The 13,648-nt window shown below is 43.0% G+C and overlaps 1 protein-coding gene across 1 annotated transcript in view; it reads left to right on the top strand.

Annotated features, from left to right (window-relative positions):
- The first annotated feature begins 919 nt into the window (after positions 1 to 919).
- The window catches only part of SUMF2 (sulfatase modifying factor 2), a 30,523-nt gene continuing 17,794 nt past the window's right edge, over positions 920 to 13,648 (top strand). Inside the window, exons 1-3 of the mRNA XM_082247108.1 lie at positions 920 to 1,001; positions 5,028 to 5,184; positions 7,446 to 7,560. Of these exons, the coding sequence (XP_082103234.1) occupies positions 947 to 1,001; positions 5,028 to 5,184; positions 7,446 to 7,560 (327 nt within the window). The 5' untranslated portion in view covers positions 920 to 946. The remainder of the gene's footprint in view (positions 1,002 to 5,027; positions 5,185 to 7,445; positions 7,561 to 13,648) is intronic.

The following is a 13,648-nucleotide window of genomic DNA, read 5'->3' as shown; positions in this document are numbered from 1 at the left end:
TGGGGGGTTACAATTACTTTAAAGCGGAGTTCCACCTAAAACAAAAATAAAATACATTAAAATACATAAAAATACCCCCGGGACAGTCAGGGCTAGTGCATTCCACAATGGATAGCCTCTGATCTGTCCCGGGTTGCACTTACCTTTTAGAAGAAATACTTACCTTGAAAATGTATTGTCCAGCGCTGCCATCTCAGGTGTGGGCAGCTGAAGCCAGGTTGATCCTCTTCTGCATCCTCTTCCGTCTTCTTCTGTCCCACGATGCACTGCACCGGCCCCGCCGTCACTTCCGGTGCTTCAGCTTCATCCCTGCACAGCTTCTGGGCATGCCCAGAAGCTGTTTAGCAAGGTATGACGCGCCTGCACCGGAACTGACGTCGGGGCCGGTGCAGGTGCATTGATTCCTGGGAGCGATGACGTTCAGCTCCCAGGAATCATTGCAAAGCCAGGAAGTGATGACTTGCCGTGGCCGCCGAGGGGAGGAAGAGGAAGTAAGGTAAGTATATTATCTTCTAAACAAGGTAAGTAAAAAATAAAAGAAAATTGGGATTATCCATTTGTTTTTCAGGTGACCCAGAGCAAGAAGATGGACCGAAGATACATTTTAGGGTGGAACTCCACTTTAAGACTCAGGGAGGCAGTAAAAACATTTTACAGGTCCCCCAACTGCAATGGCAAACAGCCTAAAAAGTCTTGCATGCTAACTTTAAGTTTACCATTCAAATCACATAGAAAAACTGTGAACACAACCATCACTTCGGGTGCATGAGCCCTTTATTCTAAAATTAATCTTTGTAAAACAGTCACACTTGTTGTATCTTCTCTGCCCACACTTGCCTCAGGCAAGATGGCGCCACAATGCGGACACTCCGTCCTCCTCCAAGATGGCGGGCCCGGTAACTACTTCCGGGTGTATGTAGGAAGCGGAGCGGAGTGTTCGCGGAGGATGAGGAGCTCGGAGCGGGTGGTGGTGCTTCTGTGTGTACTGGGGCTGTCACAGGGTGAGAAGGAGGGGCAGCACAGGGAGAATACCATAGATGTGCCGTGCTGCACAAGTCATAGAACATCTTCCTGCAAACACCGTTCCATTGGAGCAGTCTTTTTCTATACCGTTCCATTGGAGTTATTTTAGTGTTTGGAAAGACAAATATTATTGTGTGGAGATAACGGCCAGCCATCATTACCTGCACTGTGCTGAATACAAACGTTCTTTTCCCAGGAGCTCTATGATTGGTTATTCTATGGTGGGAAGGGGGAGGAGAAAAAACTCACCCATACAAATAGGGTAATGTTATATGCCAGCTTTGTAAGTGTTTCTGTGATACATTAATAAAAAGTAGGTAGTTAGCTAGTCACCTGTTGGTTCCAGAGCCGTTGGCACGTGCCAAAATGTTAGTGCAAATCTTTGTCATCATGTTACACGTCGCAACCTTTCAATGGGGATTTCACCATTACCAATAAGGCCCCTTTCACACTTGTGCGACTTGTTCTGCGATTTGGGACTGCAAAGTCACATGACAAGTTGTAGGCCATGATTTCCAATAATTACCATTCATATCTGTGCGACTTCAAGTCGCAATGACTTCAAAGTAGTCCCTTCACTACTTAGGGCCGATTTGAATGCGTTTTGAGGTCCAAAGACATAGGCATTGCTTCAAGTCCAGTCAAAATCATGCGACTCTTTGGTTGCACGAGTGTGAAAGGGGTGTCGGCTATTTACGTACAGGCTGAATGAAAAACTCACAGATATGGCATCATCCCTTGTTGCTAGATCGCTCCCGGCCAATTCAGACCCCCTCATATGCGTTCTCTCCCCTGTCACAGTAGCTGTAGGCTAATGCCCCATACACACGTGCAGATTATCTGCAGACTTTTGTCTGCAGACTTACCTTTTCTATGTAGTGCAAGGGCCTGCCGGATTGCAATACAAATTGAAAGTGTTTAGGTTTGACCTCATATTATATGGTTTTGGTAAGTCTGCAGACAAAAGTCTGCAGATAATCTGCACGTGTGTATGGGGCATAAGAGATGCTGCAGCAGAGGGGATAGTCAACCATACATATCTCGCTCCTCTGAGGGTGGGGATTTGTAGTAACTGCTGAGAATCTTAGCAACAAGACAGGATGGGATGATGCCATCTCTGGGAGATTTTTGGCCAGGCTTCAGGAGGACCTGAAATGGCCTACACTTCTAGCAAGAGTATTCTTTCATTTTGGTCCGAGCTGCACAATTTTTTTATATCTACAGGTACCCCTCACCTGCATAAGCAGTTTTCCTTGGCAATTAAGCCTTTGCCCACTTTCCGACCACACTATAGCCGAATGGCGGCTACAGTGCGGTCCTCCAGTTCTGGGAGGGCATCTATTGGTGTCCTCTCAGAGCCGCGTGTGCTATGGCATGCACCTGGCGCACACTGGGATCATTGCGTCCTTCGTGTACAGTTGATCACAGATCAGGGTAAAGAGCCAATCACACGATCAACTGTGTCCAATCACAGCTGATCACGATGTAAACACACATTTCGGTTATCGGCATTTCCTGACAGCCTGAGGAGAGGAGAGGCGAGCTGGTAACCAGCAAGTGTGAAAGGGGACATCTACACTGATAATTAGGGCACTAATCATCAGTGTCCTGATTATCAGTGCTGCCTATCAGTGTCACATATAAGTACCCACCAGTGTCACCTAATTAATGCTGCCAATCAGTGCCTCCTTATCAGTGCCCTTCAGTGCTGCTTATTAATGCGCGTCAGTTCAGCCTTATCAGTACTCGCCAGTGTCGCCTCATCAGTGCTGCCTAATAATGCCGCCTATCAGTGTCGCATATCATTGCAGCTTTATCAGTACCCACCAGTATCACCTCAGTGCTGCCAATCAGTGCCTCCTTATTAGTGCCCTTCAGTGCTGCTTATTAATGCGCGTCAGTTCAGCCTTATCAGTACTCGCCAGTGTCGCCTCATCAGTGCTGCCTATTAGTGCCATCTATCAGTGCCACATATCAGTGTCACCTCATCAGTACCCACCAGTGTCACCTCATCAGTGCAACCTCATCAGCGCACATCAGGGAAGGAGAAAAATTACCCGTTTACAAAAAATTTTATAACAAACTAAAAAAAACTTTTTTTTTCTTTTCAAAATATTTGGTCTTTTTTCTTTTGTTTAGCAAATAAAAACCCAATGGTGATTAAATACCACCAAAAGTGTGAAAAAATAAGTGTTTCATATGGGTGTTGCATGACAGCGCAATTGTCATTCGAAGTGCAACAGTGCTGAAAATTGGCCTGGGGGGGGGGGGGGGGGAGTTGCAAGTGGGTTAAGCAGACCCAGCCACATAGTAAAAGTCCTTCAGGAAAGCACATATCTGTTAAAGACTGAAAACCTGACTCCTTTGCTGCCTGCAATGCTCAACGCTGCTCTGTTGCAGGGAAATGGTCCCTCAAAGTTCGAAAGAAGACCAACACATCCAAGAGTGCCTATGTCTGGGTCTTCCCTGGCTCTCCCTAGTTCTTCACTTTGACATCCATGTCACTACTGTATCCTGCAGTAATGTGAGGAACCTATGAGCAGCAGGGGACCACAGAGATCAGCACTCCAAAAGTTTCTCTGCAACTGAGCAGCATTGGGCAGCAGAATAGACAAGTATTCGGCCTCTTTCTTACAGGCATGTGCTTTCCTGAGGATCTTTTATATTGCATTGCCACCCCCTTCCTAGTCTTCTACTCACCTGTATACATTGCTGCCAGATCCAACATGGTGCAGCCTATGGAGTGCCACACAGACTGCAATCTCCTTTTCTATGAATGTGAGAAGAAAATGCCCTTCAATCCTGTGGAGATCGCTCTGACTTAGGAATGAATAAGATTTAATCCCACATATGGGAAAAATACTTGAGGTACTGTTTGGAGTTTGCTGTAGCACCCTATGGGTCACACAGCGAGGATATGGTAGGAATGTTAAGTAAGTATAAATTATTTTTGGGGGCATGATTTGACTTGGTATTATTTCCCTGTACAGTGGTGGTAAGAATAGGAGAGGAAGAAGCAGCAAAAGGAGACAATTCGTTTATGTGCTGGCAAGAAGCATGTTAAAGTGATCCTAATGGTACAAATATACATATATATTTTTTTCTTTTTAAATAACATGTTATATTTACCTGCTCTGTACAATGGTTTTGCAGAGAGCAGCCTCTATCCTCTTCTTTTTTCAGTCCCCTGCCGGCGCTGTTGTCCCCCTCCCTCCCAAGTGCCTCCATTAGCAAGCCTCTTGCTATGAGGGCACTCAAGCAGGCTCACTCTTGTGAATGGACATTGTTCATTCACACATGGAGCATGGTCCCCCCCCGTCTTCATTCACACATGGAGCATGGTCCCCCCGTCTTTCAGTGACTCACTGGCTGTCACTGACAGCAGCAGGAGCCATTGGCTTACGCTGCTGTGTGAGCCGATGAGGAGAGAGACCAAAGAGAGCCACTGCTCCTCATGCACTTTGTTGGATGTGTTTAGGGGGGGGCGGAGGAGCTGCGCCCAGGATTTTTACCTTATTGCGGAGAATGCATTAAGGTAAAAACATTCTGCCTTTAGAATCACTTTAATAGGAGAGAAAAGCTGATCATTTTGTAGCTTCTCCTTCATCATCCAGTCATAGTTAGGGAGCTGGGACATGACAGCCTGGGCTCAGAGGAAGTGTGTTGAATGATACTGGCTGTCTTTTAACCCAAAAGGCTGAGGATATCTAGTGATGGCAAAAAAGAACTACCACAAGGCTTCGCTCCAGAGTAAAGGTGAATATTGCAGCAAAAATAGATTTTTATTTGATTTTTAATGGCTTTTTTTACTCAAGTTCCGCTTTTATCGTTTCATATCCATAGCTAGATTTATTATAGTGACTTGATTGCTGGCAGACTCAAAGGAACCTGTACATGACCGGTACTAACATCCTGAGGATCTTAATTTTTTTATCTGTCAATATGTTGTTGAACTTTGAAGAGTTGTTGCTTTTTGTGGCTGTTTATATGATTTGCCATTGCAGGACAGGAACAACATGATTCAATGGTTAAACTTGATGGAGGAAAGTTCAAGATGGGAACAAACGCTCCTGATGGTAAAGATGGAGAGGGTCCAGCTAAGCAAGTCACGGTGAATCCATTTGCTATTGACAAATATCCAGTCACCAACAAGGATTTTAGGTTAGTTTTATCAATTTTTTTTTGTTTTCAGGTTTGCATATATTATTTAAAGAGCAATACACTAGCAATTAACAGTTTTTAAGGTGTTGCTTGGGTTAAAGGCTTGTCAAAAACTCTATGTGGATTATGGATCATGAATGCAACACAGTAGGCTTATAAGGTAGGCATACAATGAATTTATTAATTGAAATGTTTCCTACACACTCATGTAGCAGTCTGACTGTGTTTGGACAGAAAAAAGTCACAGCACACTGCTGTACCATACCATTATAGGGTTGGATTGGAAAGTCTTTGGATGATTCCTGATAAAACATGTTAAAGGATAAGTTTACTTGTGGAACATGTTGCACGTTCCACCTGTTATTAGGGTAGAACATTTCCCAGCATCTGCAACCTCTCCCCCCGCTCGTCCCCTTCACCCCGTAACAGCATGCCAGGATCTTCTCCCCATACCCGCTGTCAGTATTTAAAAACAGCGCTACCAGTTTCCTGTGAATAAATGCCTACAATTACTGCCAGCCATTGTGGCTGATGGCTTGTAGTTTTCAATGAGCTGCGAGGGCGCTGGCGATCGTCTGCGCAGTCTATTGATCTTTCTGCTCTCAGGTCACTGCATGCCCAAAGGAGCAGGCAGCTATCCTAAGAGTCTGCAGGAGCTGGACATTGCACCTGTAATCTGCTGATATGGGGTGGAATGCTCTACAGGCTCCTTAGAAAAAAAAATAATAAATGCACGTTTTTTTTTTACCTGCAAAAAATGTTTTTTTTTTTTAAAGGTGAACATATCCTTTATGCACTCAATTTGTCTGACATGTATTATCTTGTGAAAATATATGTTGGATGAAAAAGAGGTATTTGAGGGTCTGCCTGTTACAGATGGGATGGTCATGAGAAGCCCTTATGTATGGATTAAGATTCATGATAACATTTTATTATCCCTTTGTTTTTCCTAAGCCTTCTAGTAGACGTAGTAGAGCCTCCAGGTAGACGTAGTAGAGCTCTGACAGCCATAGTCACTTTTCTGAACAGTCTCTGTTTTATTTTAATATATTATAAAAATTTTTTAATGTAAAAACCATCCTGGCTAATGTTTGAAGTGCCACTCTTCCATCTTGTGTGCAAAAATGACACTTACACTCTTTCTCCATTTGGGTATGTTGTACATGTATGACAGTGCGACTTTTACATCAGCCTCAACACTTCAGGAAAAGGCCAGTCAACACTTGTGTTCTATTGTGAAGTTTAATCTAAAGATCAGCTGTATTGCAACTAATTTCTTGTTATAATATATTTAAATCCGCTATTTTAAGAAAAAGTCCCATCTGAGGCCCCATTTACATGTGTGATTAGGGCTAGGCAGTAGATTCTTCGGAATGGAATAACGGGTGTGCGCAAACAGTTGCGGCAATTCAATCTGTACAAATGAATAACAAGATGAAGGAAAACACATCTGTTTGTCTATTACCTGTGGGTAGGGACAAATGATTGCTTGTGGATACAAACTGTGTCCAGGGGTGATCATCTGTCGCTAGCAGCAGGTAATCTCTCCCACTGCAGTTACGTGTGGACAGATGTGGCTGCTGTCAGTCTGTCATTCATTTCCACAAGTTGAATGACAACAGTTGTGTAATTCCAGCCACAGGCATCTGCTGATTCTTGCCACATTGCATGTGTGAATAAAAAACCCTACTTTGTACACTCTTCTTCAATTGGTTTGTTATTATTATTATACAGGATTTTTTTTTTTTTAATTCTTTATTTATTCAATAAAACAGTCAAACACGAAAGCATACAACAAGGCAATAGTGGTCATGAGTGGAAAGAGTACATTCACAGAAAAAAAAAAAAAGAAAATATAACAGTGGTCCATTTTTACAGCAGAAACAGTATATCCAATATCGAGCAATGGTGTATACAGGATTTATATAGCGCCAACAGTTTGCGCATCGCTTTACAATGTGGGGGAAGACATTACAGTTACAGTACATTTCAATACAGGAGGAATCAGAGGGCCCTGCTCGTTAGGGCTTACAATCTAGAAGGGAATTAAACTTTCCCTGACTTTGGAGATAAGCTTCACCCAACTACCATCCCCATATGCTTTGAAAATGCCCTTGTTGCCGGTCACTTTCCTTGTTTCTTTAGTATACCCAAGCAATAACTGTTATAGGCTCCAGTGGAAGGGTGAATGTAACTATTCTTTAAATATGTAATGTTACCATATTAGTACATGGTACTAGTAAGTGTTTTCTTTTTTCCAGGGAATATGTACGAGCAACAAAATATAAGTCAGAAGCAGAATCATTTGGATGGAGTTTTGTCTTCGAAGATTTTGTGACAGAGGAACTAAAGAAAAAAGTTACTCAGAAGTTGCAGGTATTTTTTTGCATGTTTTGGACCAATCAGTATATTTAAATTTTTTGAAAACAAGAATAAAATCTAATTGCAGTCTCGTGAACCCTTTATTATAAATAACCAATCCAATTTTCACACAATTATAGTAAAAAAAAAAACGCATATATACCACCACTATTAAAAACAACCAATCTGTTAATAAAATATTAGTCAACTCAGGGCACGTCCAAATACAACTGCACACAATTGACAATATCAATATTAATCTTTTAATCAGCCAAAACTATTACAAAGTTAAATAGAGAATAATCCTTCTTTACAAAATTACAAGATGGATAATACCATTACTTCTGATCTCAATAGGACACCAAAGCAGGTATTTTAAACATCACTGTTTCTCACAATTAAAATTCCAGAAAGTACATCAATCAGATATAAATGCTGAGCTCAGACTGTGTGATACTTAAAGCCGAACTCCACCCAAAAGGGGAAGTTCCGCTTTAAGGACTCGCCCCCCGCTCCTCTTGCACAATTGGCACTTTTAAGGAGCGAGGGGGGGGGAGCAGGTACCTGTCAAAAAAATCGGCTCGGCAACGGGAGTTCTCCTCCCTCTCTGCCCCTGCAGTCTTCTGGGACACTAACAGGTCCCAGAGGACTGCATCCATCATTCAGGATATGCAGCGTGACTCATGCGTGCGCAGTGGGCACCTGGCTGTGAAGCCACAAGCTGTCACAGCCAAGTGCCCATAGTGAAGATGCCGCCGAGGGAGGACAGAGGGTGAAGACGGCTGGGGTGAGCTCACCGTTGAACCGTGGGACAGTTGAGTTGCTGTTTTTTAAAAGCAGCTACACTTTTTGTAGCTGCTGAATTTTATTTTTTTGATAGGTGCCTGGAGCTCCTCTTTAATGTTAAACATAGATTTTGTTGAAACATGCTGAAAGCCAATCTTAGATATGCCAAAATACTTTGAATACTGAAGTTGGGAGGCTAAATCAGTAGAAGTGGTCACTAAATGCTAAGGCTGTCCAAAAAAACTTGGAGGAGTAGGAAATCTAGAAGATACTCTCCATAAACTAGCAAGGTTGGCTTTGCAAAGCTAGCACATGAATGTGAATTTAAAGGGGGTACAAAAGCAGGTTTGACAAGACAACCATTTTCTGCCATAACAGCTTATGGCTCCTTGAACCCATAGGCATGATATCTTCACCTGATCTAGCTGAAAATGTCTGGATAGGATGACTTTCATTTCAAGCCTATAAGTGGTTAAGTTAATAGTTTAATCTTTTGACTGACAGTAGTTTTTCCAGTATATCATGGCTATTCTAGGTAGACGATAAAAAAAATGTTTTAGCAAGGGTCAAAGCAAGGTAATGGATATTTGTGAAAGTAATTCCTTAGGGCTCTTTCACACAGAGCGGACCGCATTGCGATCCGCTCCGGCACTTTTTTTTTTTTTTCACAGAGCAGATGACACTTGTGTCATCCGCTCCGTATGTCCGCATATCATCCCATCCGTTTGCGGATGATATACGGACATAATGTATGTCTATGGGCATTGCGGATGTCAGTGGATGACACCGCTGACATCCGATTTTGCATCCGTTCTGTTTTTTAAATGGAAAAAAAATAGGGTTCTGTTCCGCTCCAAAAAACGGAACAGAACTGAAAGGATGAAAATCGGATGTCAGTGGATGGTCATCCGATGACATCCGCAATGCCGTTGACATACATTATGTCCGTATATCATCCGCAAAAAATTGGATGATTTACGGACATGCGGAACGCCCGTGTGAGAGGGCCCTTAGAACTACAGAAAGAAAAGTGACACCCCTGTTCCTGATTCCCTCTTCCTTGTTCTCTACACTGGCCCTCGTGCTATTGACTGGCTAAAACCCTGATGTTGTCATGCTTGCTAGATCAATCAGAGAGGCCTTTCCCGGATTTCTATGTTTGAAAGCATGATTGCACCTAGAAGCATAGTTCTGGATTCAGGATGGAGGACATAAAAGAGAAGCAAAGTGTACAAAAATGGCCTTGTGTGTTGCAAGCATTAGTCTCATCCAGTGTTTCTATGTCAGCTGCAGAATATAGTGCTGTAAACCTAAATTTTACATGATACTGTTCATTTCGTAAGCTCCTGATATCTATTGAATTTTAGTTTAAAATGTTGGTGCTTTTTCATTATAAAAAGCTTAAATTATTTATCATTATCCAGCATATAGTCTATACATGTAGGAGAAATAATTACATGGTGAATGGTCTGTCTCTGTTAGTTTCTCTCGCTAATGGGGGGTTTTAACTTTTAGTTATAAGAGGGATAAAAACCAATTGGTGAGGTGCAATAATAACTGGTTTGGTGTCCTGGAGTGCTCAGTACTTGCTGAACCTTCCTCACACCTCACAAATGGAGAGAAAGCACATCTCACGTCTCTGGAACCCAGTGACTAAAATACCGTTTACTGTCTACGCATATATACAGTAAGTTAAACCTGTCATTAAAAGGAATACTGGAGAAACATTGTAAAGGCTGAAGAATTCTGTGTTTGTTTTGCTTTGTTACTACAGTCAGGTGTTGTTAAAGGCTAAGTTCACCTAAGTTCGGCTTTCTGCCTGTTCCTCTATGGGATCTCTGTTTAAAATCTGCTCACTAGTGCCCTCGCACTTCATTGAAAACTACAAGCTGTCTGCACGGAGGAACATGGAACTTATAGTTCCAATATTCACAGAGTTCTGTGAATGAATGACACAGCTGCGCAGAGCCCCATACAGCTGTGCTGGTGTTAAATTGTGACAGCAGTTGCAGGGAGAAGATTCTCCACCTGCTGTCATGGGAAAGGAAAGGGATTTGGAGGTTCGGAGACTAGTATACAGTACATGTGAAATATGTTACTTAACATGAACTTAGCCTTTTAAGTAGAACTATAGACCAAACATTTTTTTTTTCATTTTGGATAGAGTAAGGGAGGGTTATATCCCCCTGTTATTTTTTTTTTCGCCATCTGTGCCCATTGCGGCAATTTGTCTTCACTTCTGTCCCATAGCCATACAGGAAGTGAGAGGAAACCCCTGCTAATTAAGGGAGTTCCTTGGGGACCCTCAGGTCACCGGAACTAGTGACCCCTTGGGAAGATCTCCCCTCTATTACTTTTCTGATAACAACCCAAAATTCAGTATTTTCTTTTGTTTTAACTGTCAATGCTAATGGTAAACAGACCAAATAGAGAGGGTGAATCTCCCTTATGGAGCACAGACAGCAATAAAGACTGGCAAGTAGTGTTGAGCGAACACGGACTGTATTATTCGTGTTCGTACCGAATAATTGGATTTTTTGTACCCGAACACGGACACGGACACTTTACTGTATGTTCGGGTAAAAATCCGTGTTCGGTCGTTTTATTTCCGGGTTTTGCATGCTTTGGCGCTCTTTTCATGGCGGGCTTTCAACAGCCAATCAACAATCGTTTAACTGGTGTGCCTTAAGCCATCCCAGCCATGCCTGCAAATGTCTCAGTAGCTGTGATTGGCCGTCTGAAGCATGTGACCAAGTCTTTATAAGTTCGAGGCAGCCGCAGCGGCGTCATTATGCTGCTTAGATTCAGGGACAGAGCACACATCAACGTGCTGGCTGCTGATTAGGGAAAGATAGGCAGGAAAAAACCATTTGTGTCCGGATAGAATTGAGGGACAGGTCGGAGTGTTTAGGCAGGGCGAGTTGTAGGCATTTTAGGGATAGAGTCTGCTGAATTATATAGGGTCAGTGTCTTCTACAAACTACAATCGATATTGCTGTGTGGGGGGTGGGGTGAATCTGCACTCAATCCTGATCTACGATCTCTTCTCAATCCTGTTAGGGACAGAGTCTGCTGAATTTTAGGGAAACTGTGTTCTACAAACTACAATCGATATTGCTGTGTGGGGGGTGGGGTGAATCTGCACTCAATCCTGATCTACGATCTCTTCTCAATCCTGTTAGGGACAGAGTCTGCTGAATTTTAGGGAAACTGTGTTCTACAAACTACAATCGATATTGCTGTGTGGGGGGTGGGGTGAATCTGCACTCAATCCTGATCTACGATCTCTTCTCAATCCTGTTAGGGACAGAGTCTGCTGAATTTTAGGGAAACTGTGTTCTACAAACTACAATCGATATTGCTGTGTGGTGTGGGATTGGAGATAGGCAGGTGTCAGTGATCCACATCCATTTTTCTGTGTGTGAGCTGCAGTGAACACAATCTTTTTGGGCTGCAGTGAACACAATCTTTTTGGGCTGCAGTGAACACAATCTTTTTGGGCTGCAGTGAACACAATCTTTTTGGGCTGCAGTGAACACAATCTTTTTGGGCTGCAGTGAACACAATCTTTTTGGGGTGCAGTGAACAAAATCTTTTTGGGGTGCAGTGAACACAATCCTTTTTGGTGTGCAGTGAACACAATCTTTGTGGGGTGCAGTGAACAAAATCCTTTGTGGGGTGCAGTGAACACAATCTTTTTGGGGTGCAGTGAACAAAATCCTTTTTGGGGTGCAGTGAACAACATCCTTTTTGGGGTGCAGTGAACACAATCTTTTTGGGGTGCAGTGAACAAAATCCTTTGTGGGGTGCAGTGAACACAATCTTTTTGGGGTGCAGTGAACACAATCTTTTTGGGGTGGAGTGAACAACATCCTTTTTGGGGTGCAGTGAACAAAATCCTTTTTGGGGTGCAGTGAACAAAATCATTTTTGGGGTGCAGTGAACACAATCTTTTTGGGGTGCAGTGAACACAATCTTTGTGGGGTGCAGTGAACACAATCTTTTTGGGGTGGAGTGAACAACATCCTTTTTGGGGTGCAGTGAACAACATCCTTTTTGGGGTGCAGTGAACACAATCTTTTTGGGGTGCAGTGAACACAATCTTTGTGGGGTACAGTGAACAGAATCTTTGTGGGGTGCAGTGAACACAATCTTTGGGGGGTACAGTGAACACAATCTTTGTGAGGTGCAGTGAACACAATCTTTGTGGGGTGCAGTGAACACAATCATTGTGGGGTGCAGTGAACTCAATCTTTGTGGGGTACAGTGAACACAATCTCATACTGAAGGTTTGAGGGTGCTGCCTGTTCCATACTCCCCCTACTCCTCATCTAGCCTTTTAGGGGTACAAACAATAGTAATTGGGGCCTAGTGTGGTTGTGTACGTGTGATATACATACACTTTTTTGGGATCATATTTTCTATTCCGCTATTTAATCAAAAACCTTTGGGGATCAGTTAAATTGGGGGATAGTCTGTGTTGGTACGTGTGAGAGAGATCCACCTTTCCAAGTTGTTGGGGTTCATCTCATACTTCTGAAGGTTTGAGGGTGCTGCCTGTTCCATACTCCCCCCTACTCCTAGCCTTTTAGGGGTACAAACAATAGTAATTGGGGCCTAGTGTGGTTGTGTACGTGTGATATACATACACTTTTTTGGGATCATATTTTCTATTCCGCTATTTAATCAAAAACCTCTGGGGATCAGTTAAATTGGGGGATAGTCTGTGTTGGTACGTGTGAGAGAGATCCACCTTTCCAAGTTGTTGGGGTTCATCTCATACTTCTGAAGGTTTGAGGGTGCTGCCTGTTCCATACTCCCCCTACTCCTAGCCTTTTAGGGGTACAAACAATAGTAATTGGGGCCTAGTGTGGTTGTGTACGTGTGATATACATACACTTTTTTGGGATCATATTTTCTATTCCGCTATTTAATCAAAAACCTCTGGGGATCAGTTAAATTGGGGGATAGTCTGTGTTGGTACGTGTGAGAGAGATCCACCTTTCCAAGTTGTTGGGGTTCATCTCATACTTCTGAAGGTTTGAGGGTGCTGCCTGTTCCATACTCCCCCTACTCCTAGCCTTTTAGGGGTACAAACAATAGTAATTGGGGCCTAGTGTGGTTGTGTACGTGTGATATACATACACTTTTTTGGGATCATATTTTCTATTCCGCTATTTAATCAAAAACCTTTGGGGATCAGTTAAATTGGGGGATAGTCTGTGTTGGTACGTGTGAGAGAGATCCACCTTTCCAAGTTGTTGGGGTTCATCTCATACTTCTGAAGGTTTGAGGGTGCTGCCTGTTCCATACTCCC

This window comes from Pelophylax lessonae, assembly GCF_965119305.1.
Source record: "Pelophylax lessonae genome assembly, chromosome: 2".
Taxonomy (NCBI): Eukaryota; Metazoa; Chordata; class Amphibia; order Anura; family Ranidae; genus Pelophylax; species Pelophylax lessonae.
The sequence above is the reverse complement of the archived record's forward strand: the minus strand, read 5'-3'. Positions and strand labels throughout refer to the sequence as shown.